The 24,556-nt window shown below is 42.6% G+C and overlaps 1 protein-coding gene across 3 annotated transcripts in view; it reads left to right on the top strand.

Moving 5' to 3' along the window:
- LOC128703568 (homeobox protein PKNOX2) overlaps window positions 1–24,556 on the top strand; it is a 441,650-nt gene that overhangs the window by 7,355 nt on the left and 409,739 nt on the right. For all 3 annotated transcript variants that reach the window (XM_070101266.1, XM_070101265.1, XM_070101267.1), the window contains exon 2: window positions 18,785–19,054. In XM_070101266.1, the coding sequence (XP_069957367.1) occupies window positions 18,785–19,054 (270 nt within the window). The remainder of the gene's footprint in view (window positions 1–18,784; window positions 19,055–24,556) is intronic.

Raw genomic sequence — 24,556 nt, 5'->3', positions numbered from 1 at the left:
AGAACCTGTTTTCCATAGACCAGGACGCAAGAACCTGTCTTCCATAGACCAGGACGCAAGAACCTGTATTACATAGACCAGGACACAAGAACCTGTCTTCCATAGACCAGGACGCAAGAACCTGTCTTACCTAAGCCATTAGGCCTACTGAAGTGTTGCTTATATTTTTATGAGCAGCTGGAAATATATAAAAACATGAGAAAGAGAGAAGAGATGAAAAGAGAAAGGGAGAGAATAGTGAGTGGAAAAGGAGAAGGTAGAAAGCAGGAATGAAGAAAAAAGGAAGAGAGATGGGCCGGGAGAAAACGAGAGTGAGAGAGAAGCATTGGAAGAGGAAAAAATATACGAAGAGAGAAAGGGTGAGAATAGTGAATGGAAAAGGAGATAGAAAGAAGGGAAGAAAAAAGGAAGAGAGATGGGTCAGAGAAAACGAAAGAGAGAGAGCGAGAGAGGGAGAGAGAGAGAGAGAGAGAGAGAGAGAGAGAGAGAGAGAGATACGCAGGCGAGCGCCCTCTCTCTCACTCCCATCCCCCCAAAAAAGAAGTTTTCTCCCAAATACTGATCAGCTAGGCAGCAATACCATAAATATTGCATTGTTTTCGTCACCCCGGGCCCGCCGGAAGAAGGCCATTATCGACCCTATTGGTGGGACGCACAAGGGTGGAAGTGGCTTGTCGGAGGCGCCTCAATCCATAGCAGTTCTGGTGGCCGGGGTGTCTGAGTGACTGCCGACTCGAACCAACGGTAAAGAAGAAAAAGATGAAGAAAGTTCAGGGTTGTCCGGCTTGATACCCGGCTTTCACATATCCTTTTAAAAATGGGAGTTGACGCCAAGATAGACAGGCTGATAGATAAAGAGCTAGCCAGAGTCTCTATCTCTCTCAGGGACATCAGACACACACACACACACACACACACACACACACACACACACATACACACACACACACATATATATATATATATATATATATATATATATATATATATATATATATATATATATATATATATATATATATATATATATATATATATATATATATATAGGGTCAGAGAGAGAGAGAGAGAAAGGGAGAGTGAGAGAGTGGCAGGGATGGAGGTAGTGCAGTTCCCTGAGGACCAATAGAGGCAGAGTTGGAATCTGAGGAGGTTATGTGTGTGCTGGGGTCGAGTTCTGTCATATAGGTGTCAAGATTCTCTCTCTCTCTGTTACTCCTTTTCCTCTACTATTTTTTAAAACTTACGTTAAAACAATTTAAATACGTCGACTAAGATTTATATATATATATATATATATATATATATATATATATATATATATATATATATATATATATATATATATATATATATATAGATATATATATATAGATATATATGTGTGTGTGTGTGTGTGTGTGTAGCATATATGAAGATCAATATCTTGTAGTGAACATTATGGACTTATCATACCTACTCTTGAAACTGCATGTTGAGTTTGCCTCTACCACTTCCTCATCTTGCTTATTCCATTTATTTATGACCTAGAGACTGCTAAAGTAGTTTGGAACATCCCTGTGGTTCATCTGTGTCTTTACCTACCATCTGTGCCCCTCGTCTCTATACCTTGCATTTCATAGACTTTTCTTATTAAATTCACTGAGTTTACCTGGAGACCTGGAGAGAGTTCCGGGGGTCAACGCCCCCGCGGCCCGGTCTGTGACTAGGCCTCATAATGTTTCTGCTATAGTTCTTCTCTCTTCTAGAGTCGTCAGGTTTAATATCTCTGGACTAGTCTTGTTAACCTCTGGACCTTCTAGAGTTCTCATATATGTTGGACCAGGTGGGGCTCTATGGTGGTGCTGCGTACTCCTTGATAGGTCTGACATAGTATGTCGTGTACAACGTCCTTGAAGATTACCTCTTAAGGTTTCTGACGGTAATGCTGAGGTTAGCTAAACTCACTTAGGCTGCTCATATGTGATTTATTTGCACCTTTAGTGATATGTTGGGTGAGATGTTTACTCCAAGATGTAGACCTTCACACACACACACACACACACACACACACACTGTGTGTTCTCGTGTTATTTATTTCTTCTTTTCTTACTGTGATGTCACTGTTTACTCGCCATTATCCTTCGTTTCCTTCTCTCCCTCTGTTTGTTCTTCTTCCTCCCTTCCTCTTATTACTTACCTCTCTTTCCGGTGCTGCTGGTGTACTCTCCTATAAATGGTTGCAGGAGTCGAGTCACAGCTAATGTGTGTGTGTGTACTCACCTATTTGCACTCACTTATTTGTGGTTGCAGGGGTCGAGTCTTAGCTCCTGGCCCCGCCTCTTCACCGGTTGCTACTGGGCCCTCTCTCTTCCCGCTCCATGAGCTTTATCAAACCTCGTCTTAAAACTGTGTATGGTTCCTGCCTCCACTACGTCATTTTCTAGGCTATTCCACTGCCTTACAACTCTATGACTGAAGAAATACTTCCTAATATCTCTCTGACTCATTTGTGTCTTCAACTTCCAATTGTGGCCTCTTGTTTCTGTGTCCCCTCCCTGGAACATCCTGTCTTTGTCCACCTTGTCTATTCCACGCAGTATTTTATATGTCGTTATCATGTCTCCCCTGTGTGTGTGTGTGTGTGTGTGTGTGTGTGTGTGTGTGTGTGTGTATGTATGTATGTGTGTGTGTGTTTGCTCGACTATGTGTGGTTGCTGAGGTCGACACGTGTGTGTGTGTGTAGAAAATAAAATTAGAAATAGATATTGGTAGATAATCCCTAATCTCTCTCTCTCTCTCTCTCTCTCTCTCTCTCTCTCTCTCTCTCTCTCTCTCTCTCTCTTTCTCTGCTAATTTTGCAGAATCAAAACTTCAGTGAGTGAATCCTTGATTTTTCTCTTTGTAAACACAAATAATTAAAAATGTTTCTTGTAACCATCTGAATATATTTTGTAAAAACAGATATGTGAGGAGCAATTCTTGTAAATACAAGTTTACGAGAAAATTATAAACACAACATAGTAACTCTTGTAAACAACATAGTAACTCTTGTAAACGCAACATAGTAACTCTTGTAAACAACATAGTAACTCTTGTAAACAACATAGTAACTCTTGTAAACGCAACATAGTAACTCTTGTAAACAACATAGTAACTCTTGTAAACAACATAGTAACTCTTGTAAACACAACATAGTAACTTGTAAACACAACATAGTAACTCTTGTAAACACAACATAATAACTCTTGTAAACACAACATAGTAACTCTTGTAAACAACATAGTAACTCTTGTAAACGCAACATAGTAACTCTTGTAAACAACATAGTAACTCTTGTAAACATAGTAACTCTTGTAAATGCAACATAGTAATCTTGTAAAAATAACATAGTAATTGTAAACAACATAGTAACTTGTAAACACAACATAGTAACTTGTAAACACAACATATAATCTTGTAAACAGCATAGTAACTCTTGTAAACACAACATAGTAACTCTTGTAAACAGCATAGTAACTCTTGTAAACAACATAGTAACTCTTGTAAACAGCATAGTAACTATTGTAAACACAACATAGTAACTTTTGTAAACACAACATAGTAATTCTTGTAAACACAACATAGTAACTCTTGTAAACACAACAATAATAACTCTTGTAAACAACATAGTAACTCTTGTAAACACAACATAGTAACTCTTGTAAACAACATAGTAAATCTTGTAAACAGCATAGTAACTCTTAAATAAACAATAGTAATCTTGTAAACAGCATAGTAATCTTGTAAACAACATAGTAACTTTGTAAACAGCATAGTAACTATTGTAAATACAATATAGTAACTTTTGTAAACACAACATAGTAATTCTTGTAAACACAACATAGTAACTCTTGTAAACACAACATAATAACTCTTGTAAACAACATAGTAACTCTTGTAAACACAACATAGTAACTCTTGTAAACACAACATAGTAACTTGTAAACAGCATAGTATCTCTTGTAAACACAACATAGTAACTCTTGTAAACACAACATATTAACTCTTGTAAACAACATAGTAACTCTTGTAAACAACATAGTAACTCTTGTAAACACAACATAGTAACTTGTAAACAGCATAATAACTCTTGTAAACAACATAGTATCTCTTGTAAACAACATAGTAACTCTTGTAAACACAACATAGTAACTCTTGTAAACACAACATAGTAACTCTTGTAAACATAGTAACTCTTGTAAACAACATAGTAACTCTTGTAAACACAACATGGTAACTCTTGTAAACAACATAGTAACTCTTGTAAACACAACATAGTAACTTGTAAACACAACATAGTAACTCTTGTAAACACAACATAGTAACTCTTGTAAACACAACATAGTAACTCTTGTAAACACAACATAGTAACTCTTGTAAACAACATAGTAACTTGTAAACACAACATAGTAACTTCTTGTAAATACAACATAGTAACTCTTGTAAACACAACATAGTAACTCTTGTAAACACAATATATTAATTTGTTAAATACAAACATAGTAACTCTTGTAAACACAACATAGTAACTCTTGTAAACACAACATAGTAACTCTTGTAAACACAACATAGTAACTCTTGTAAACACAACATAGTAACTCTTGTAAACACAACATAGTAACTCTTGTAAACAACATAGTAACTCTTGTAAACACAACATAGTAACTCTTGTAAACAACATAATAACTCTTGTAAACACAACATAGTAACTCTTTTAAACAACATAGTAACTCTTGTAAACACAACATAGTAACTCTTGTAAGCAACATAATAACTCTTGTAAACAACATAGTAACTCTTGTAAACACAACATAGTAACTCTTGTAAACAACATAGTAACTCTTGTAAACACAACATAGTAACTCTTGTAAACAACATATTTTTTTCTTCAATTTGTCTTTATTCATCATTTCCCATTTTAGTTTATTACTAGTGTGTCTTGTTCTCTTTATTTTCACAGCTTCCTTTACCTCTCTTGTGCATGTGTCTTAATTTCATCTTGTCGGTATTATATACAATTCTTGTACTACTACTACTACTACTACTACCACTACTACTACCTCCACCTCTTCCTGCCTATATATAGCCGTCCTGCTCCACCTCTGTTAGTGTGACTTTGTCAATGGTCCAAGTCGGACCGAAACGTCGTCGTAAGCTTCTCTCTTTTATGTGCGGGTTATTTGTGTATCTTCTAAACAACATAGTAACTCTTGTAAACAACATAGTAACTCTTGTAAACAACATAGTAACTCTTGTAAACACAACTTAGTAACTCTTGTAAACACAACATAGTAACTCTTTTAAGCAACATTGTAACTCTTGTAAACACAACATAGTAACTCTTGTAAACAACATAGTAACTCTTGTAAACACAACATAGTAACTCTTGTAAACAACATAGTAACTCTTGTAAACACAACATAGTAACTCTTGTAAACAACATAGTAACTCTTTTTAAACACAACTTAGTAACTCTTGTAAACACAACATAGTAACTCTTGTAAACAACATAGTAACTCTTGTAAACAGCATAGTAACTCTTGTAAACAACATAGTAACTCTTGTAAACAACATAGTAACTCTTGTAAACAACATAGTAACTCTTGTAAACAACATAGTAACTCTTGTAAACACAACATAGTAACTCTTGTAAACAACATAGTAACTCTTGTAAACACAGCATAGTAACTCTTGTAAACAACATAGTAACTCTTGTAAACACAGCATAGTAACTCTTGTAAACAACATAGTAACTCTTGTAAACACAGCATAGTAACTCTTGTAAACAACATAGTAACTCTTGTAAACAACATAGTAACTCTTGTAAACAACATAGTAACTCTTGTAAACACAGCATAGTAACTCTTGTAAACAACATAGTAACTCTTGTAAACAACATAGTAACTCTTGTAAACAACATAGTAACTCTTGTAAACACAACATAGTAACTTGTAAACACAACATAGTAACTCTTGTAAACAACATAGTAACTCTTGTAAACAACATAGTAACTCTTGTAAACAACATAGTAACTCTTGTAAACAACATAGTAACTCTTGTAAACAACATAGTAACTCTTGTAAACACAACATAGTAACTCTTGTAAACAACATAGTAACTCTTGTAAACACAACATAGTAACTCTTGTAAACAACATAGTAACTCTTGTAAACACAGCATAGTAACTCTTGTAAACAACATAGTAACTCTTGTAAACAACATAGTAACTCTTGTAAACACAGCATAGTAACTCTTGTAAACAACATAGTAACTCTTGTAAACAACATAGTAACTCTTGTAAACAACATAGTAACTCTTGTAAACACAGCATAGTAACTCTTGTAAACAACATAGTAACTCTTGTAAACAACATAGTAACTCTTGTAAACACAACATAGTAACTTGTAAACACAACATAGTAACTCTTGTAAACAACATAGTAACTCTTGTAAACAACATAGTAACTCTTGTAAACAACATAGTAACTCTTGTAAACAACATAGTAACTCTTGTAAACACAACATAGTAACTTGTAAACACAACATAGTAACTCTTGTAAACAACATAGTAACTCTTGTAAACACAACATAGTAACTCTTGTAAACAACATAGTAACTCTTGTAAACAACATAGTAACTCTTGTAAACAACATAGTAACTCTTGTAAACAACATAGTAACTCTTGTAAACAACATAGTAACTCTTGTAAACAACATAGTAACTCTTGTAAACAACATAGTAACTCTTGTAAACAACATATTTTTTTCTTCAATTTGTCTTTATTCATCATGTCCCATTTTAGTTTATTTTATTACTAGTGTGTCTTGTTCTCTTTATTTTCACAGCTTCCTTTACCTCTCTCTCTCTCTTGTTTTTCTCTCTCTCTCTATTTCTCTCTCTCTCTCTATTTCTCTCTCTCTCTCTCTCTCTCTCTCTCTCTCTCTCTCTCTCTCTCTCTCTCTCTCTCTCTCTCTCTCTCTCTCTCTCTCTCTCTCTCTCTCCCCATCTCTTCCCTTTAACCTCTCTTTCCCCCATCTCTTACTCTTTTTCATTCTTTCTTCCTAACCATACTACCTCCATCTTTCTTTTCCTTCATCTCCCCCTCCCTCTCCCCTCCCTCTCCCCTCCCTCTCCCCTCCCTCATATCTCTGTCACATGGGAGCTACAATTATAACCTGGATAATATATCACAATAATCTCCTACAAATGGCCAGTAATCCATCACTTATCCTGGAATATATCAACGAATTCATAAACCTGTCCGTATTACTTGTGTCCGTAGTACTTGTGTCTGTAGTACGTGTGTCCGTAGTACTTGTGTCCGTAGTACGTGTGTCCGTAGTACGTTTGTTTGGTAAAGTCACCTGCTGCCCTCTCCCTCCCTCCCTTCCTCCCTCCCTCCTCTCCTGTTTCCCTTTCTTCCTTCCTCCCTCCCTCCCTTTCTTCCTCCCTTCCTTCTTCCTTCCTCCCTCTCTCTCTGAATTCTTCTCTACATCCTTTCCTCTCTCCCTTCTGTCCCTCCTTTCTTCCATTGCTGTCTCTCACTTCATCTTTCCCTACTATCAGTTCCGTTCTCCCTCTTTTACCTTCCTCTATACCTCCCTTTCCTTCGCCCCCCTTTCTTACCTCTCTTATTTCCTCACTACACTCCTCCTCCTACCTTTCTCTTCTTCCTTTCTCTATTATTTCTCCTTTCTTTCCTCCCTTTCTTCGTATCCCTATCCTTCCCATCATCCATCATTTCTTCTTCCTCTTCCCTCCCTTCTCTCGCCCCTTTCCTTTATTTTCCCTTATAACTCTGAGGATAGACTAAACTCATGAGGAATGTGATTACCCAATCCCTTCGAACAGTAGCCAATATTAGGATAATTAATGCCCAGATGTACTCTCACTAAACGTGCGAGTCATTAACATAATACAGGTCTCATAGCTCTAACTGAAACGTAGATAAACAAAGTAGATTATTGTCGCCTGTTAGCGAACTTGTCCATCTTACTCTACCCATACTGTCAGTGTGCGAAGCTGTGTTTGACAGCAAGCAAGATTGCTGTGTCTGACAGCAATATACCTATGTTTGACAGCAAGATTGCTGTGTTTGATAGCAATATAGCTATGTTTGACAGCAAGACTGCTGTGTTTGATAGCAATATAGCTATGTTTGACAGCAATAAAGTTGTGTCTAACTGATAAATAATAATTATCTTTTCATTTACTGTTATGTATTTAATGATACATTCAGATAAATGCAATTTTCCACAATACCAATTTCTTTAGTGTACCCAGCAAGCCTAATCATATACCTGGAGTTTACCTGATTGCTGAGTTTGACAGCAATATAGCTATGTTTGACAGCAAGACTGCTGTGTTTGACATCAAGATAGCTATATTTGACAGCAATAAAGTTGTGTTTGACAGCAATCTAGCTATGTTTGACAGCAAAATTGCTGTTTGACAGCAATAAAGTTGTGTTTGACAGCAAGATCGCTATGTTTGACAAGTTAGCTATGTTTGACATCAGAATAACTGTGTTTGTCAGTAAGGAAGCTAACAGCTTGGCAAGTCGGTGCTGATATTGGAGATGCAGAGAATAAATACTGTGGAGTGAGTGACCAATATTAACATGGAGAAGCAGCAGGTGTAAGAGTAATGGAGTAAGAAACAGGGTAAGAGGGAGGAGGAAGAGGGAAGAGTGCGGGAAGGGGGAGGCTGGGAAGAAGGAAGAGGGTAGGAAGGAGGATGACGATGAGAAGAAGTGCCTTTGTCTTTTATTTCCTTCCTCCTCCTCCTCCTCCTCCTCCTCCTTCTTCTTCTTCTTCTTCTTCTTCTTCTTCTTCTTCTTTCTTATTTTCTTTCAGTCTTTTGTTTTTCCCATCTCTTTCCTATCCACCCGTCACTCTCTCATATATTGCTACTGTTAGTTCTGTTGCTGCTGCTTCTGTTGTTGCTACTGTTGTTTCTGCTGCTGTTTCTGCTTCTACTACTGTAACTGCTGCTATTTTACTACTAATGCTGCTACTTCTAGTATTACTACTGCTAATACCACTGCTAATATTGCTGTTACTACTACTGCTACTTCAAATATAAATCTTCTACTACTACAAATACAAATACAACAACTACAGTCACTACAAATATAACTACTACTGCTATTACTACTACTGCTTCTACAAACAGTACTACAAGTACAACTACTATTAGTGATACTACTACTACAACAATTACTACTACTACTGTTACTACTACTAAAACAACTATTACAAATACAACTGCTGTTACTGCTACCACAAATACGAATACAACTACTATTACTACAAATACAACGACTACTACTACTACTACTATTACTATTACTACTACGGTTACAGCTACTACAAATACAACTATTATTACTTCTACAAGTAATCTACTGTCTACTACTCGTAGTGTTGTGTAGGGAAACTTAGGAGCAAATGCTACTTACATACACCCTGAAGCCTGCCACCAGCCCCCTGCCCCCCTGCCACCAGCCCCCTGCCCCCCTGCCACCAGCCCCCTGCCCCCTCCCCCCTCCCCTCTCCCCTCTAGCTAGAAGCGGAGGTGTAACTGGTGGAATCCATTGTTGTAGACAGTGTTTCTCTTCCCTCTCCTCTTCCCTCTCCTCTTCCCCCCCCTCACCCATGTTTTCCCCCTTCCCCTCCCCTCACCCAAGCAAGACCCACACGCTGCCCCAGATGGGATGAGGGGAAACCCACGCTCAAGGGGAGAGGGAGATATAGGCTGATAGAGAGAGTACGGTCATGTGTAAGTTGCTCCAGCACGCACGCACCCACCCACGTACACACACGTACATACACGGGCGCATATACACACACGCACACATACACCTAACGTGAGCTGATCATACGAAAGAAGCAAAGAGGGATACTAAATTATAGAAACGTTAGCTACTGAGTTATAGAGAAATTAGTAAGTTATAGAGAGGTTAGATACTGTCATAGAGACGGTAAGTACTAAGTTATAGAGAGGTTCTCTCTATAACTTCGCTCCTAAGTTATAGGGAGGTTAGGTACTTAGGAAACTCTAAGTAATAAGTGAGAGACATGATTACGACGTACAAGATACTCCATATGTATGCCAGGGGGCATACATATGGTAGCTAAAAAGATGAACTGCTGTTAGGAAATATTTTTTCAGCCTCTGGCTGGAATGAGGAAGTGGAAGCCATACACAGTTTGAAGAGTAAGTACGACAGGGCAAGAATGACCAGAAATCAATAAATCCGGCGATTGTGATTCAGGAGAAAGAACCAGGAGCTGAGACTCGACCATAGGGATGACAAGTACGTGAATAGTGTGTGTGTGAGAGAGAGAGACATACAGAGACGAAGACAGAGACATAGTACCAGGGAGAGAGAAAGAGAGAGACATAGCACCAGGGAGAGAGAGACATAGCACCAGGGAGAGAGAGAGACATAGCACCAAGGAGAGAGAAAGAGAGAGACATAGCACCAGGGAGAGAGAAAGAGAGAGGCATAGCACCAGGGAGAGAGAGAGAGAGAGAGAGACATAGCACCAGGGAGAGAGAAAGAGAGAGACATAGCACCAGGGAGAGAGAGAGAGAGAGAGACATAGCACCAGGGAGAGAGAAAGAGTGAGACAGCACCAGGGAGAGAGAGAGAGACATTGCAACAGGGAGAGAGAGACACATAGCACCAGGGAGAGAGAGAGAGAGAGACATAGCACCAGGGAGAGAGAGACAGCACCAGGGAGAGAGAGTGAGACAGCACCAGGGAGAGAGAGAGAGAGACATAGCACCAGGGAGAGAGAAAGAGTGAGACAGCACCAGGGAGAGAGAGAGAGAGAGACATAGCAACAGGGAGAGAGAGAGACATAGCACCAGGGAGAGAGAGAGAGAGAGACATAGCACCAGGGAGAGAGAGAGAGAGACATAGCACCAGGGGGAGAGAGAGAGACATAGCACCAGGGAGAGAGAGAGAGAGAGAGACATAGCACCAGGGAGAGAGAAAGAGAGAGAGAGGGAGAGAGAGACATAGCACCAGGGAGAGAGAGAGATAGCACCAGAGAGAGATAACACCAGGGAGAGAGAGTATAGAGAAAGGGAAGACCCCAGATAATGTTGTATGAGAAGCATTAGTGTTTGAATGTTGGTCCAACAGTTTGGGCTTTAATTTAGACAAGTTACGAGCCCATTACGAGAAGGGGGGTCGAACCTGCCTGCCTGCCCGGCCCTTGTGTGTGCTGCTGCTGCTGGGGTGCTGCTGCTGCTGGGGTGCTGCTGCTGCTGCTGGGGTGTTGCTACTGCTGTGCTGTTGCTGCTGGGGTTCTGCTGCTGCTGCTGGGATGCTGCTGCTGCTGGGGTGCTGCTGCTGCTGCTGCTGCTGGGGTGTTGCTGGGGTGCTGCTGCTGCTGCTGGGGTGTTGTTGCTGCTGCTGGGGTGCTGTTGCTGCTGCTGGGGTGCTGCTGCTGCTGGGGTGTTGCTGCGGCTGCTGGGGTGCTGCTGCTGCTGGGGTACTGCTGCTGCTGGGGTGCTGCTGCTGCTTGGGTGCTGCTGCTGCTGGGGTACTGCTGCTGCTGGGGTACTGCTGCTGCTGGGGTGCTGCTTCTTCTGGGGTGCTGCTGCTGGGGTGCTGCTGCTGGGGTGCTGCTGCTGCTGGGGTACTGCTGCTGCTGGGGTGCTGCTTCTTCTGGGGTGCTGCTGCTGGGGTGCTGCTGCTGCTGGGGTACTGCTGCTGCTGGGGTGCTGCTGCTGCTTGGGTGCTGCTGCTGCTCGGGTGCTACTACTGCTGGGGTGCTGCTGCTGGGGTAGTGCTGCTGCTCGGGTGCTGCTGGGGTACTGCTGCTGCTGGGGTAGTGCTGCTGCTCGGGCGCTGCTGGGGTACTGCTGCTCGGGTGCTGCTGGGGTACTGCTGCTCGGGTGCTGCTGGGGTACTGCTGCTGCTGCTGCTAGGGTACTGCTGCTGCTGGGGTGCTGCTGCTGCTGCTGCTGAGGTGCTGCTGCTGCTGCTGAGGTGCTGCTGCTGCTGGGGTGCTACTGCTGCTGCTGGGGTGTTGCTACTGCTGTGCTGTTGCTGCTGGGGTTCTGCTGCTGCTGCTGGGATGCAGCTGCTGCTGCTGGGGTGCTGCTGCTGCTGCTGGGGTGTTGTTGCTGCTGCTGGGGTGCTGCTGCTGCTGCTGGGGTGCTGCTGCTGGGGTGCTGCTGCTGGGGTGCTGCTGCTGGGGTGCTGCTGCTGCTGGGGTGTTGCTGCGGCTGCTGGGGTGCTGCTGCTGCTGGGGTACTGCTGCTGCTGGGGTGCTGCTGCTGCTTGGGTGCTGCTGCTGCTGGGGTACTGCTGCTGCTGGGGTACTGCTGCTGCTGGGGTGCTGCTGCTGCTCGGGTGCTGCTACTGCTGGGGTGCTGCTGCTGGGGTAGTGCTGCTGCTCGGGTGCTGCTGGGGTACTGCTGCTGCTGGGGTGCTGCTGCTGGGGTAGTGCTGCTGCTCGGGCGCTGCTGGGGTACTGCTGCTCGGGTGCTGCTGGGGTACTGCTGCTGCTGGGGTACTGCTGCTGCTGGGGTACTGCTGCTGCTGGGGTGCTGCTGCTGCTGCTGCTGCTGAGGTGCTGCTGCTGCTGCTGCTGAGGTGCTGCTGCTGCTGAGGTGCTGCTGCTGCTGGGGTGCTGCTGCTGCTGGGGTACTGCTGCTGCTGGGGTGCTGCTGCTGCTGGGGTACTGCTGCTGCTGGGGTGCTGCTGCTGCTGGGGTACTGCTGCTGCTGCTGGGGTTCTGCTGCTGGGATGCTGCTGCTGTTGAGGTACTGCTGCTGCTGCAAGGGTGTCATTGCTACTTGGATCCTGCTACTTCTGATAGGGTGTCACTGCTACTTGGATGCTGCTACTTCTGCTAGGGTGCCACTGCTACTAGAATGCTGCTACTTCTGCTAGGGTGTCACTGCTACTTGGATGCTGCTACTTCTGCTAGGGTGCCACTGCTACTTGGATGCTGCTACTTCTGCTAGGGTGTTACTGCTACTTGGATGCTGCTACTTCTGCTAGGGTGTCACTGCTACTTGGATGCTGCTACTTCTGCTAGGGTGTCACTGCTACTTGGATGCTGCTACTTCTGCTAGGGGGTCACTGCTACTTGGATGCTGCTACTTCTGCTAAGGTGTCACTGCTACTTGGATGCTGCTACTTCTGCTAGGGTGTCACTGCTACTTGGATGCTGCTACTTCTGCTAGGGTGCCACTGCTACTAGAATGCTGCTACTTCTGCTAGGGTGTCACTGCTACTTGGATGCTGCTACTTCTGCTAGGGTGCCACTGCTACTTGGATGCTGCTACTTCTGCTAGGGTGTCACTGCTACTAGAATGCTGCTACTTCTGCTAGGGTGTCACTGCTACTTGGATGCTGCTACTTCTGCTAGGGTGTCACTGCTACTTGGATGCTGCTACTTCTGCTAGGGTGCCACTGCTACTTGGATGCTGCTACTTCTGCTAGGGTGTCACTGCTACTTGGGTGCTGCTACTTCTGCTAGGGTGCCACTGCTACTTGGATGCTGCTACTTCTGCTAGGGTGTCACTGCTACTTGGATGCTGCTACTTCTGCTAGGGTGCCACTGCTACTTGGATGCTGCTACTTCTGCTAGGGTGTCACTGCTACTTGGATGCTGCTACTTCTGCTAGGGTGTCACTGCTACTTGGATGCTGCTACTTCTGCTAGGGTGTCACTGCTACTTGGATGCTGCTACTTCTGCTAGGGTGTCACTGCTACTTGGATGCTGCTACTTCTGCTAGGGTGTCACTGCTACTTGGATGCTGCTACTTCTGCTAGGGTGCCACTGCTACTTGGATGCTGCTACTTCTGCTAGGGTGTCACTGCTACTTGGATGCTGCTACTTCTGCTAGGGTGCCACTGCTACTTGGATGCTGCTACTTCTGCTAGGGTGTCACTGCTACTTGGATGCTGCTACTTCTGCTAGGGTGTCACTGCTACTTGGATGCTGCTACTTCTGCTAGGGTGTCACTGCTACTTGGATGCTGCTACTTCTGCTAGGGTGTCACTGCTACTAGAATGCTGCTACTTCTGCTAGGGTGTCACTGCTACTTGGATGCTGCTACTTCTGCTAGGGTGTCACTGCTACTTGGATGCTGCTACTTCTGCTAAGGTGTCACTGCTACTTGGATGCTGCTACTTCTGCTAGGGTGTCACTGCTACTTGGATGCTGCTACTTCTGCTAGGGTGTCACTGCTACTTGGATGCTGCTACTTCTGCTAGGGTGTCACTGCTACTAGAATGCTGCTACTTCTGCTAGGGTGTCACTGCTACTTGGATACTGCTACTTCTGCTAGGGTGTCACTGCTACTTGGATGCTGCTACTTCTGCTAGGGTGTCACTGCTACTAGAATGCTGCTACTTCTGCTAGGGTGTCACTGCTACTTGGATACTGCTACTTCTGCTAGGGTGTCACTGCTACTTGGATGCTGCTACTTCTGCTAGGGTGCCACTGTTACTTGGATGCTGCTACTTCTGCTAGGGTGTCACTGCTACTTGGATGCTGCTACTTCTGCTAGGGTGCCACTGCTACTTGGATGCTGCTACTTCTGCTAGGGTGTCACTGCTACTTGGATGCTGCTACTTCTGCTAGGGTGTCACTGCTACTTGGATACTGCTACTTCTGCTAGGGTGTCACTGCTACTTCTGCTAGGGTGTCACTGCTACTTGGATGCTGCTACTTCTGCTAGGGTGTCACTGCTACTTGGATGCTGCTACTTCTGCTAGGGTGCCACTGCTACTTGGATGCTGTTACTTCTGCTAGGGTGTCACTGCTACTTGGATACTGCTACTTCTGCTAGGGTGTCACTGCTACTTGGATGCTGCTACTTCTGCTAGGGTGTCATTGCTACTTCTGCTAGGGTGTCACTGCTACTTGGGTGCTGCTACTTCTGCTAGGGTGCCACTGCTACTTGGATGCTGCTACTTCTGCTAGGGTGTCACTGCTACTTGGATGCTGCTACTTCTGCTAGGGTGCCACTGCTACTTGGATGCTGCTACTTCTGCTAGGGTGTCACTGCTACTTGGATGCTGCTACTTCTGCTAGGGTGTCACTGCTACTTGGATGCTGCTACTTCTGCTAGGGTGTCACTGCTACTTGGATGCTGCTACTTCTGCTAGGGTGTCACTGCTACTTGGATGCTGCTACTTCTGCTAGGGTGTCACTGCTACTTGGATGCTGCTACTTCTGCTAGGGTGCCACTGCTACTTGGATGCTGCTACTTCTGCTAGGGTGTCACTGCTACTTGGATGCTGCTACTTCTGCTAGGGTGCCACTGCTACTTGGATGCTGCTACTTCTGCTAGGGTGTCACTGCTACTTGGATGCTGCTACTTCTGCTAGGGTGTCACTGCTACTTGGATGCTGCTACTTCTGCTAGGGTGTCACTGCTACTTGGATGCTGCTACTTCTGCTAGGGTGTCACTGCTACTAGAATGCTGCTACTTCTGCTAGGGTGTCACTGCTACTTGGATGCTGCTACTTCTGCTAGGGTGTCACTGCTACTTGGATGCTGCTACTTCTGCTAAGGTGTCACTGCTACTTGGATGCTGCTACTTCTGCTAGGGTGTCACTGCTACTTGGATGCTGCTACTTCTGCTAGGGTGTCACTGCTACTTGGATGCTGCTACTTCTGCTAGGGTGTCACTGCTACTAGAATGCTGCTACTTCTGCTAGGGTGTCACTGCTACTAGGATACTGCTACTTCTGCTAGGTGTCACTGCTACTTGGATGCTGCTACTTCTGCTAGGGTGTCACTGCTACTAGAATGCTGCTACTTCTGCTAGGGTGTCACTGCTACTTGGATACTGCTACTTCTGCTAGGGTGTCACTGCTACTTGGATGCTGCTACTTCTGCTAGGGTGCCACTGTTACTTGGATGCTGCTACTTCTGCTTGTCACTGCTACTTGGATGCTGCTACTTCTGCTAGGGTGTCACTGCTACTTGGATGCTGCTACTTCTGCTAGGGTGTCACTGCTACTTGGATGCTGCTACTTCTGCTAGGGTGTCACTGCTACTTCTGCTAGGGTGTCACTGCTACTTGGATGCTGCTACTTCTGCTAGGGTGTCACTGCTACTTGGATGCTGCTACTTCTGCTAGGGTGCCACTGCTACTGCTACTTCTGCTAGGGTGTCACTGCTACTTGGATACTGCTACTTCTGCTAGGTGTCACTGCTACTTGGATGCTGCTACTTCTGCTAGGGTGTCACTGCTACTAGAATGCTGCTACTTCTGCTAGGGTGTCACTGCTACTTGGATGCTGCTACTTCTGCTAGGGTGTCACTGCTACTAGAATGCTGCTACTTCTGCTAGGGTGTCACTGCTACTTGGATACTGCTACTTCTGCTAGGGTGTCACTGCTACTTGGATGCTGCTACTTCTGCTAGGGTGTCACTGCTACTAGAATGCTGCTACTTCTGCTAGGGTGTCACTGCTACTTGGATACTGCTACTTCTGCTAGGGTGTCACTGCTACTTGGATGCTGCTACTTCTGCTAGGGTGCCACTGTTACTTGGATGCTGCTACTTCTGCTAGGGTGTCACTGCTACTTGGATGCTGCTACTTCTGCTAGGGTGTCACTGCTACTTGGATGCTGCTACTTCTGCTAGGGTGTCACTGCTACTTGGATACTGCTACTTCTGCTAGGGTGTCACTGCTACTTCTGCTAGGGTGTCACTGCTACTTGGATGCTGCTACTTCTGCTAGGGTGTCACTGCTACTTGGATGCTGCTACTTCTGCTAGGGTGCCACTGCTACTTGGATGCTGCTACTTCTGCTAGGGTGTCACTGCTACTTGGATACTGCTACTTCTGCTAGGGTGTCACTGCTACTTGGATGCTGCTACTTCTGCTAGGGTGTCACTGCTACTTGGATGCTGCTACTTCTGCTAGGGTGTCACTGCTACTTGGATACTGCTACTTCTGCTAGGGTGTCACTGCTACTAGAATGCTGCTACTTCTGCTAGGGTGTCACTGCTACTTGGATGCTGCTACTTCTGCTAGGGTGTCACTGCTATGCTGCTACTTCTGCTAGGGTGTCACTGCACTGCTACTAGGGTGCCACTGCTACTTGGATGCTGCTACTTCTGCTAGGGTGTCACTGCTACTTGGATGCTGCTACTTCTGCTAGGGTGTCACTGCTACTTGGATGCTGCTACTTCTGCTAGGGTGTCACTGCTACTTGGATGCTGCTACTTCTGCTAGGGTGCCACTGCTACTTGGATGCTGCTACTTCTGCTAGGGTGTCACTGCTACTTGGATGCTGCTACTTCTGCTAGGGTGTCACTGCTACTTGGATGCTGCTACTTCTGCTAGGGTGTCACTGCTACTTGGACTGCTACTTCTGCTAGGGTGTCACTGCTACTTGGATGCTGCTACTTCTGCTAGGGTGTCACTGCTACTTGGATGCTGCTACTTCTGCTAGGATGCCACTGCTACTTGGATGCTGCTACTTCTGCTAGGGTGTCACTGCTACTTGGATACTGCTACTTCTGCTAGGGTGTCACTGCTACTTGGATGCTGCTACTTCTGCTAGGGTGTCACTGCTACTTCTGCTAGGGTGTCATTGCTACTTCTGCTAGGGTGTCATTGCTACTTCTGCTAGGGTGTCATTGCTACTAGAATGCTGCTGCTGTTAGTGTGCCGAATAGGTAAATCTTGCTTATGCAATAATTTCGCAAAAATCATTGTTTTTTTTTTTTCATTCTGAACCTTACGAAAAACATATATTTCATTGTGTTTGTTTATTTTTAAATTACTGTAAACTTATCTATATTATAATTAGTTGGATTAGGGTAAATTAAATTGCGCTTGTTAAAATAAATGAAAAAATACAAAATAAAAAATACATAAAAAAACATAAAAGTTGTAAAAGATATATTGATCAGGTGGGTGACTTACAAGTCGCATTGAAATCATTGTTTAGATCATACAAAAGTCAAATCCTGTAATACATACTAGCACTTTGTAGGATTTTCTTGTATGTTGGTGATCAGCACAGTGAGGACCGTAGGAGACTTCAGCATATTGGTTACCATTGTGCAGTAAGACATATATCAAGCTTTTAATGGAGCTGTCTCTAAACAGCCGGCTATCTCCTGGTCTATATCAAGTCCCATTGGAAGAAAAAGTCCATGTGTGTTATTGCAGTATACAAATTGTTCATCTTGGCTGAAGTAAGGAAGGAGTTCAACCTCTCTTGTCCGATGAGCTAATATTTTAACCTCTTGTTGTAGGCAGCTGTTTTCTTTTAGTCTAGAAGCTAAAAGTTCATATGGTTAGGTGATGTATCAGATGATTGAGTTGTTGTCGGGAGAACTACTGGCGTGTTGAAATACTTTATAATCATTTACACTGCTATCACCTGAGTTACATCCTAAACCCTGAGTTTGTTTAACACGTGACAACACTGGTGTGGGAACATGGCTGCTGTGTGCCACAGGTCTCCCTGCTGACTCCACCATTATTATTACTACTTCTGCTATCACTACCTCTACTACTACCATGACCACCACTACTACTACTACTACTACCACCACTGCTATTACTACTACTACTACTAGTAGTAGTTTTAGCAGTACTAGTTGTAGTGGTAGTAGTATTAGTAGTACTATACAAATACTATACAAATACTATTTGTTATACTTATCATACTTGTACATTATGTATTATCCTGTTATAGCACTGTTAAGTTATTTTGAGTTATATATATATATGTATATATAATTATTGTTGTTATAGGCCGGAGGGGCGTGACACTGCGTGTACCGGTACCATGATGACTGCTGGTTACCCCGAGCAGGGAGGGGGCGGTGGGGGCCCCCCTTCTGCAGGAGCAGCAGCTGTTGGGGGTGCCACGGCGCCCACACCACAGCCAGTAGTGCCCCCCGCCCACAACCCCGCCGCCCAGACCGCCCACGATCAGTGCCTGGCTGGACAGCCACTACCACCAGACCACCACAGCTATCATGACCAGGCGCAGTTTGAGGCTGACAAGCGCTCTGTTTACAAGTGAGTGTTTCTCTGTTTGTTGCGTGGGGGTCGAGTCTCGGCTCCTGGCCCCCGCTTCTTTAACTACTAGCTGGCATTGTTAGTGTCTGGCCTCGTAGGCCCTGTCATACCTGTTCTTGAAATTGTGTATTGATTTTGCCGCCACCACTTCCTCATCCAGCTTATTCTCGGTTATTTAGCACCCCCCTGTGTGTGTGTGTGTGTGTGTGTGTGTGTGTGTGTGTGTGTGTGTATGTGTGTGTGTGTGTGTGTGTGTGTGTGTGTGTGTGTGTGTGTGTGTGTGTGTGTGTGTGTGTGTGTGTGTGTGTGTGTGTGTGTGTGTGTGTGTGTGTGTGTGTGTGTGTGTGTGTGTGTGTGTGTGTGTGTGTGTGTGTGTGTGTGTGTGTGTGTTTGTGTGTGTGTGTGTGTGTGTGTGTGTGTGTGTGTGTGTGTGTGTGTGGGAGAGAGTGGACATAGTAATGTCCACTCTCTCTCTGCTCCAAGAGCTTTATCATACCTCTTCTTAAAGCTGTGTATGGATTCTGCTTCCACTACATTACTCTGCTTGCTTGCGTGATGTAAAGTATATTTGCTGTTAGGTTTGTGTCAGTGTTTTTCCAGGTGCGGGCTCCATGTTGGGGCTGCGTACTCGCAATAAAATTACATTTTATCACATTATCTGCAAGTTTGTGAAGGTTTTATTTACGTTCTTCAACGTCGTCGCTGTTGGGTCAATGTGCGTCTTATGCGGCATGCACTGTGTTGCTTACACGTCCTCTCCTCTTGTTCGACCTCTGTCGCGTCTGTCCTCACAGTGTTTGTTACTCTTGAGTCTTGCTCATTCCCCAGTTTCAGTAACTTGGCAAGTACTGAACTTGAACACCAGTAGCCATTTGTATGAGCATTCTTGTAGCTTGTCCAAGAAGGCTCATGGTCATCTTTCTCTTCTCCAGCTTGTATTTATCTCATGTTTTTTTTATCATCCCTGAAGAAAGTTAGTTACCCCTGAAGAGAGTCAGTCATCTCTGTAGAGAGTCAGTCATCCCTGATTTACTTGTAGCACGAAATATAGTGGTTGTAGAGACCTGGTCTGGGATCGGGCCGCAGGAGCGGTTACTCCTGGAGTCACCCTGAGGTACCACTGATCCCTGTGGGCCTCTGCTGTTCACCTGTGTTCGACCTGCTACATTATCCATGACAATCACTATGTGTGACCTCATCCTTATGTATTCCGTGATACATTACTATTATCCCTCCAGTTATTCCTGGTTCTTTAATACAAACACACATTGGTACTAGTAATGGTACTAGTACTAGGCAAATGCTGCTTATATTCACGATACGCGTGTCATGTTACATCAGTGATACATGTCATGTTACATCAATGATATATATCATGTTACATCCATGATACATGTCATGTTACATCCATGATACATGTCATGTTACATCCATGATACATGTCATGTTACATCCATGATACATGTCATGTTACATCAGTGATACATGTCATGTTACATCAGTGATACATGTCATGTTACATCCATGATACTTGTCATGTTACATCAGTGATACATGTCATGTTACATCAGTGATACATGTCATGTTACATCCATGATACATGTCATGTTACATCAGTGATACATGTCATGTTACATCAGTGATACATGTCATGTTACATCCATGATAAATGTCATGTTACATCCATGATACATGTCATGTTACATCCATGATACATGTAATGTTACATCCATGATACATGTCATGTTACATCCATGATACATGTCATGTTACATCCATGATACATGTCATGTTACATCCATGATACATGTCATGTTACATCCATGATACATGCCATGTTACATCAGTGATACATGTCATGTTACATCAGTGATACATGTCATGTTACATCCATGATACATGTCATGTTACATCCATGATACATGTCATGTTACATCCATGATACATGTAATGTTAAATCCATGATACATGTCATGTTACATCAGTGATACATGTCATGTTACATCCATGATACATGTCATGTTACATCCATGATACATGTCATGTTATATCAGTGATACATGTCATGTTACATCCATGATACATGTCATGTTACATCAATGATACATGTCATGTTACATCAGTGATACATGTCATGTTACATCCATGATACATGTCATGTTACATCCATGATACATGTAATGTTACATCCATGATACATGTCATGTTATATCAGTGATACATGTCATGTTACATCAGTGATACATGTCATGTTACATCAGTGATACATGTCATGTTACATCAGTGATACATGTCATGTTACATCAGTGATACATGTCATGTTACATCCATGATACATGCAATGTTACATCCATGATACATGTCATGTTACATCAGTGATACATGTCATGTTACATCAGTGATACATGTCATGTTACATCAGTGATACATGTCATGTTACATCCATGATACATGTCATGTTACATCAGTGATACATGTCATGTTACATCCATGATACATGCCATGTTACATCCATGATACATGTAATGTTACATCCATGATACATGTCATGTTACATCCATGATACATGTCATGTTACATCAGTGATACATGTCATGTTACATCAGTGATACACGTCATGTTACATCCATGATACATGTCATGTTACATCCATGATACATGTCATGTTACATCCATGATACATGTAATGTTACATCCATGATACATGTCATGTTACATCCATGATACATGTCATGTTACATCCATGATACATGTCATGTTACATCCATTATACATGTCATGTTACATCCATGATACATGTAATGTTACATCCATGATACATGTCATGTTACATCAGTGATACATGTCATGTTACATCCATGATACATGTCATGTTACATCAGTGATACATGTCATGTTACATCAGTGATACATGTCATGTTACATCCATGATACATGTCATGTTACATCCATGATACATGTCATGTTACATCCATGATACATGTAATGTTACATCCATGATACATGTCATGTTACATCAGTGATACATGTCATGTTACATCCATGATACATGTCATGTTACATCCATGATACATGTCATGTTATATCAGTGATACATGTCATGTTACATCCATGATACATGTCATGTTACATCCATTATACATGTCATGTTACATCCATGATACATGTAATGTTACATCCATGATACATGTCATGTTACATCAGTGATACATGTCATGTTACATCCATGATACATGTCATGTTACATCAGTGATACATGTCATGTTGCATCCATGATACATGTCATGTTACATCAGTGATACATGTCATGTTACATCCATGATACATGTCATGTTACATCAGTGATACATGTCATGTTACATCCATGATACATGTCATGTTACATCCATGATACATGTCATGTTATATCAGTGATACATGTCATGTTACATCCATGATACATGTCATGTTACATCCATTATACATGTCATGTTACATCCATGATACATGTAATGTTACATCCATGATACATGTCATGTTACATCAGTGATACATGTCATGTTACATCCATGATACATGTCATGTTACATCAGTGATACATGTCATGTTACATCCATGATACATGTCATGTTACATCAGTGATACATGTCATGTTACATCCATGATACATGTAATGTTACATCCATGATACATGTCATGTTACATCAGTGATACATGTCATGTTACATCCATGATACATGTCATGTTATATCAGTGATACATGTCATGTTACATCCATGATACATGTCATGTTACATCAGTGATACATGTCATGTTACAACAGTGATACATGTCATGTTACATCAGTGATACATGTCATGTTACATCAGTGATACATGTCATGTTACATCCATGATACATGTAATGTTACATCCATGATACATGTCATGTTACATCAGTGATACATGTCATGTTACATCAGTGATACATGTCATGTTACATCAGTGATACATGTCATGTTACATCAGTGATACATGCCATGTTACATCAGTGATACATGTCATGTTACATCCATGATACATGTAATGTTACATCCATGATACATGTCATGTTACATCCATGATACATGTAATGTTACATCCATGATACATGTCATGTTACATCCATGATACATGTCATGTTACATCAGTGATACATGTCATGTTACATCAGTGATACATGTCATGTTACATCCATGATACATGTAATGTTACATCCATGATACATGTCATGTTACATCCATGATACATGTCATGTTACATCAGTGATACATGTCATGTTACATCAGTGATACATGTCATGTTACATCCATGATACATGTCATGTTACATCAGTGATACATGTCATGTTACATCAGTGATACATGTCATGTTACATCCATGATACATGTAATGTTACATCCATGATACATGTCATGTTACATCCATGATACATGTCATGTTACATCAGTGATACATGTCATGTTACATCAGTGATACATGTCATGTTACATCCATGATACATGTCATGTTACATCAGTGATACATGTCATGTTACATCAGTGATACATGTCATGTTACATCCATGATACATGTCATGTTACATCCATGATACATGTCATGTTACATCAGTGATACATGTACTCACCTAATTGTACTCACCTAATTGTGGTTGCAGGGGTCGAGACTCAGCTCCTGGCCCCGCCTCTTCACTGATCGCTACTGGATCCTCTCTCTCTCTGCTTCCTGAGCTTTGTCATACCTCTTCTTAAAACTATGTATGGTTCCTGCCTCCACTACTTCACTTGCTAGGCTATTCCACTTGCTGACAACTCTATGACTGAAGAAATACTTCCTAACGTCCCTGTGACTCGTCTGAGTCTTCAGCTTCCATGATACATGTAATGTTACATCCATGATACATGTCATGTTACATCAGTGATACATGTAATGTTACATCCATGATACATGTCATGTTACATCCATGATACATGTCATGTTACATCAGTGATACATGTAATGTTACATCCATGATACATGTCATGTTACATCCATGATACATGTCATGTTACATCAGTGATACATGTCATGTTACATCAGTGATACATGTCATGTTACATCCATGATACATGTCATGTTACATCAGTGATACATGTCATGTTACATCAGTGATACATGTAATGTTACATCCATGATACATGTCATGTTACATCAGTGATACATGTAATGTTACATCCATGATACATGTCATGTTACATCAGTGATACATGTCATGTTACATCAGTGATACATGTCATGTTACATCAGTGATACATGTCATGTTACATCCATGATACATGTCATGTTACATCCATGATACATGTAATGTTACATCCATGATACATGTCATGTTACATCCATGATACATGTCATGTTACATCAGTGATACATGTCATGTTACATCAGTGATACATGTCATGTTACATCCATGATACATGTCATGTTACATCAGTGATACATGTCATGTTACATCCATGATACATGTCAT

The sequence above is a fragment of the Cherax quadricarinatus genome, chromosome 76 (genome assembly GCF_038502225.1).
Source record: "Cherax quadricarinatus isolate ZL_2023a chromosome 76, ASM3850222v1, whole genome shotgun sequence".
Classification (NCBI taxonomy): Eukaryota; Metazoa; Arthropoda; class Malacostraca; order Decapoda; family Parastacidae; genus Cherax; species Cherax quadricarinatus.
Note: the sequence above shows the minus strand (reverse complement) of the source record. Positions and strands in the feature narration are given on the sequence as shown.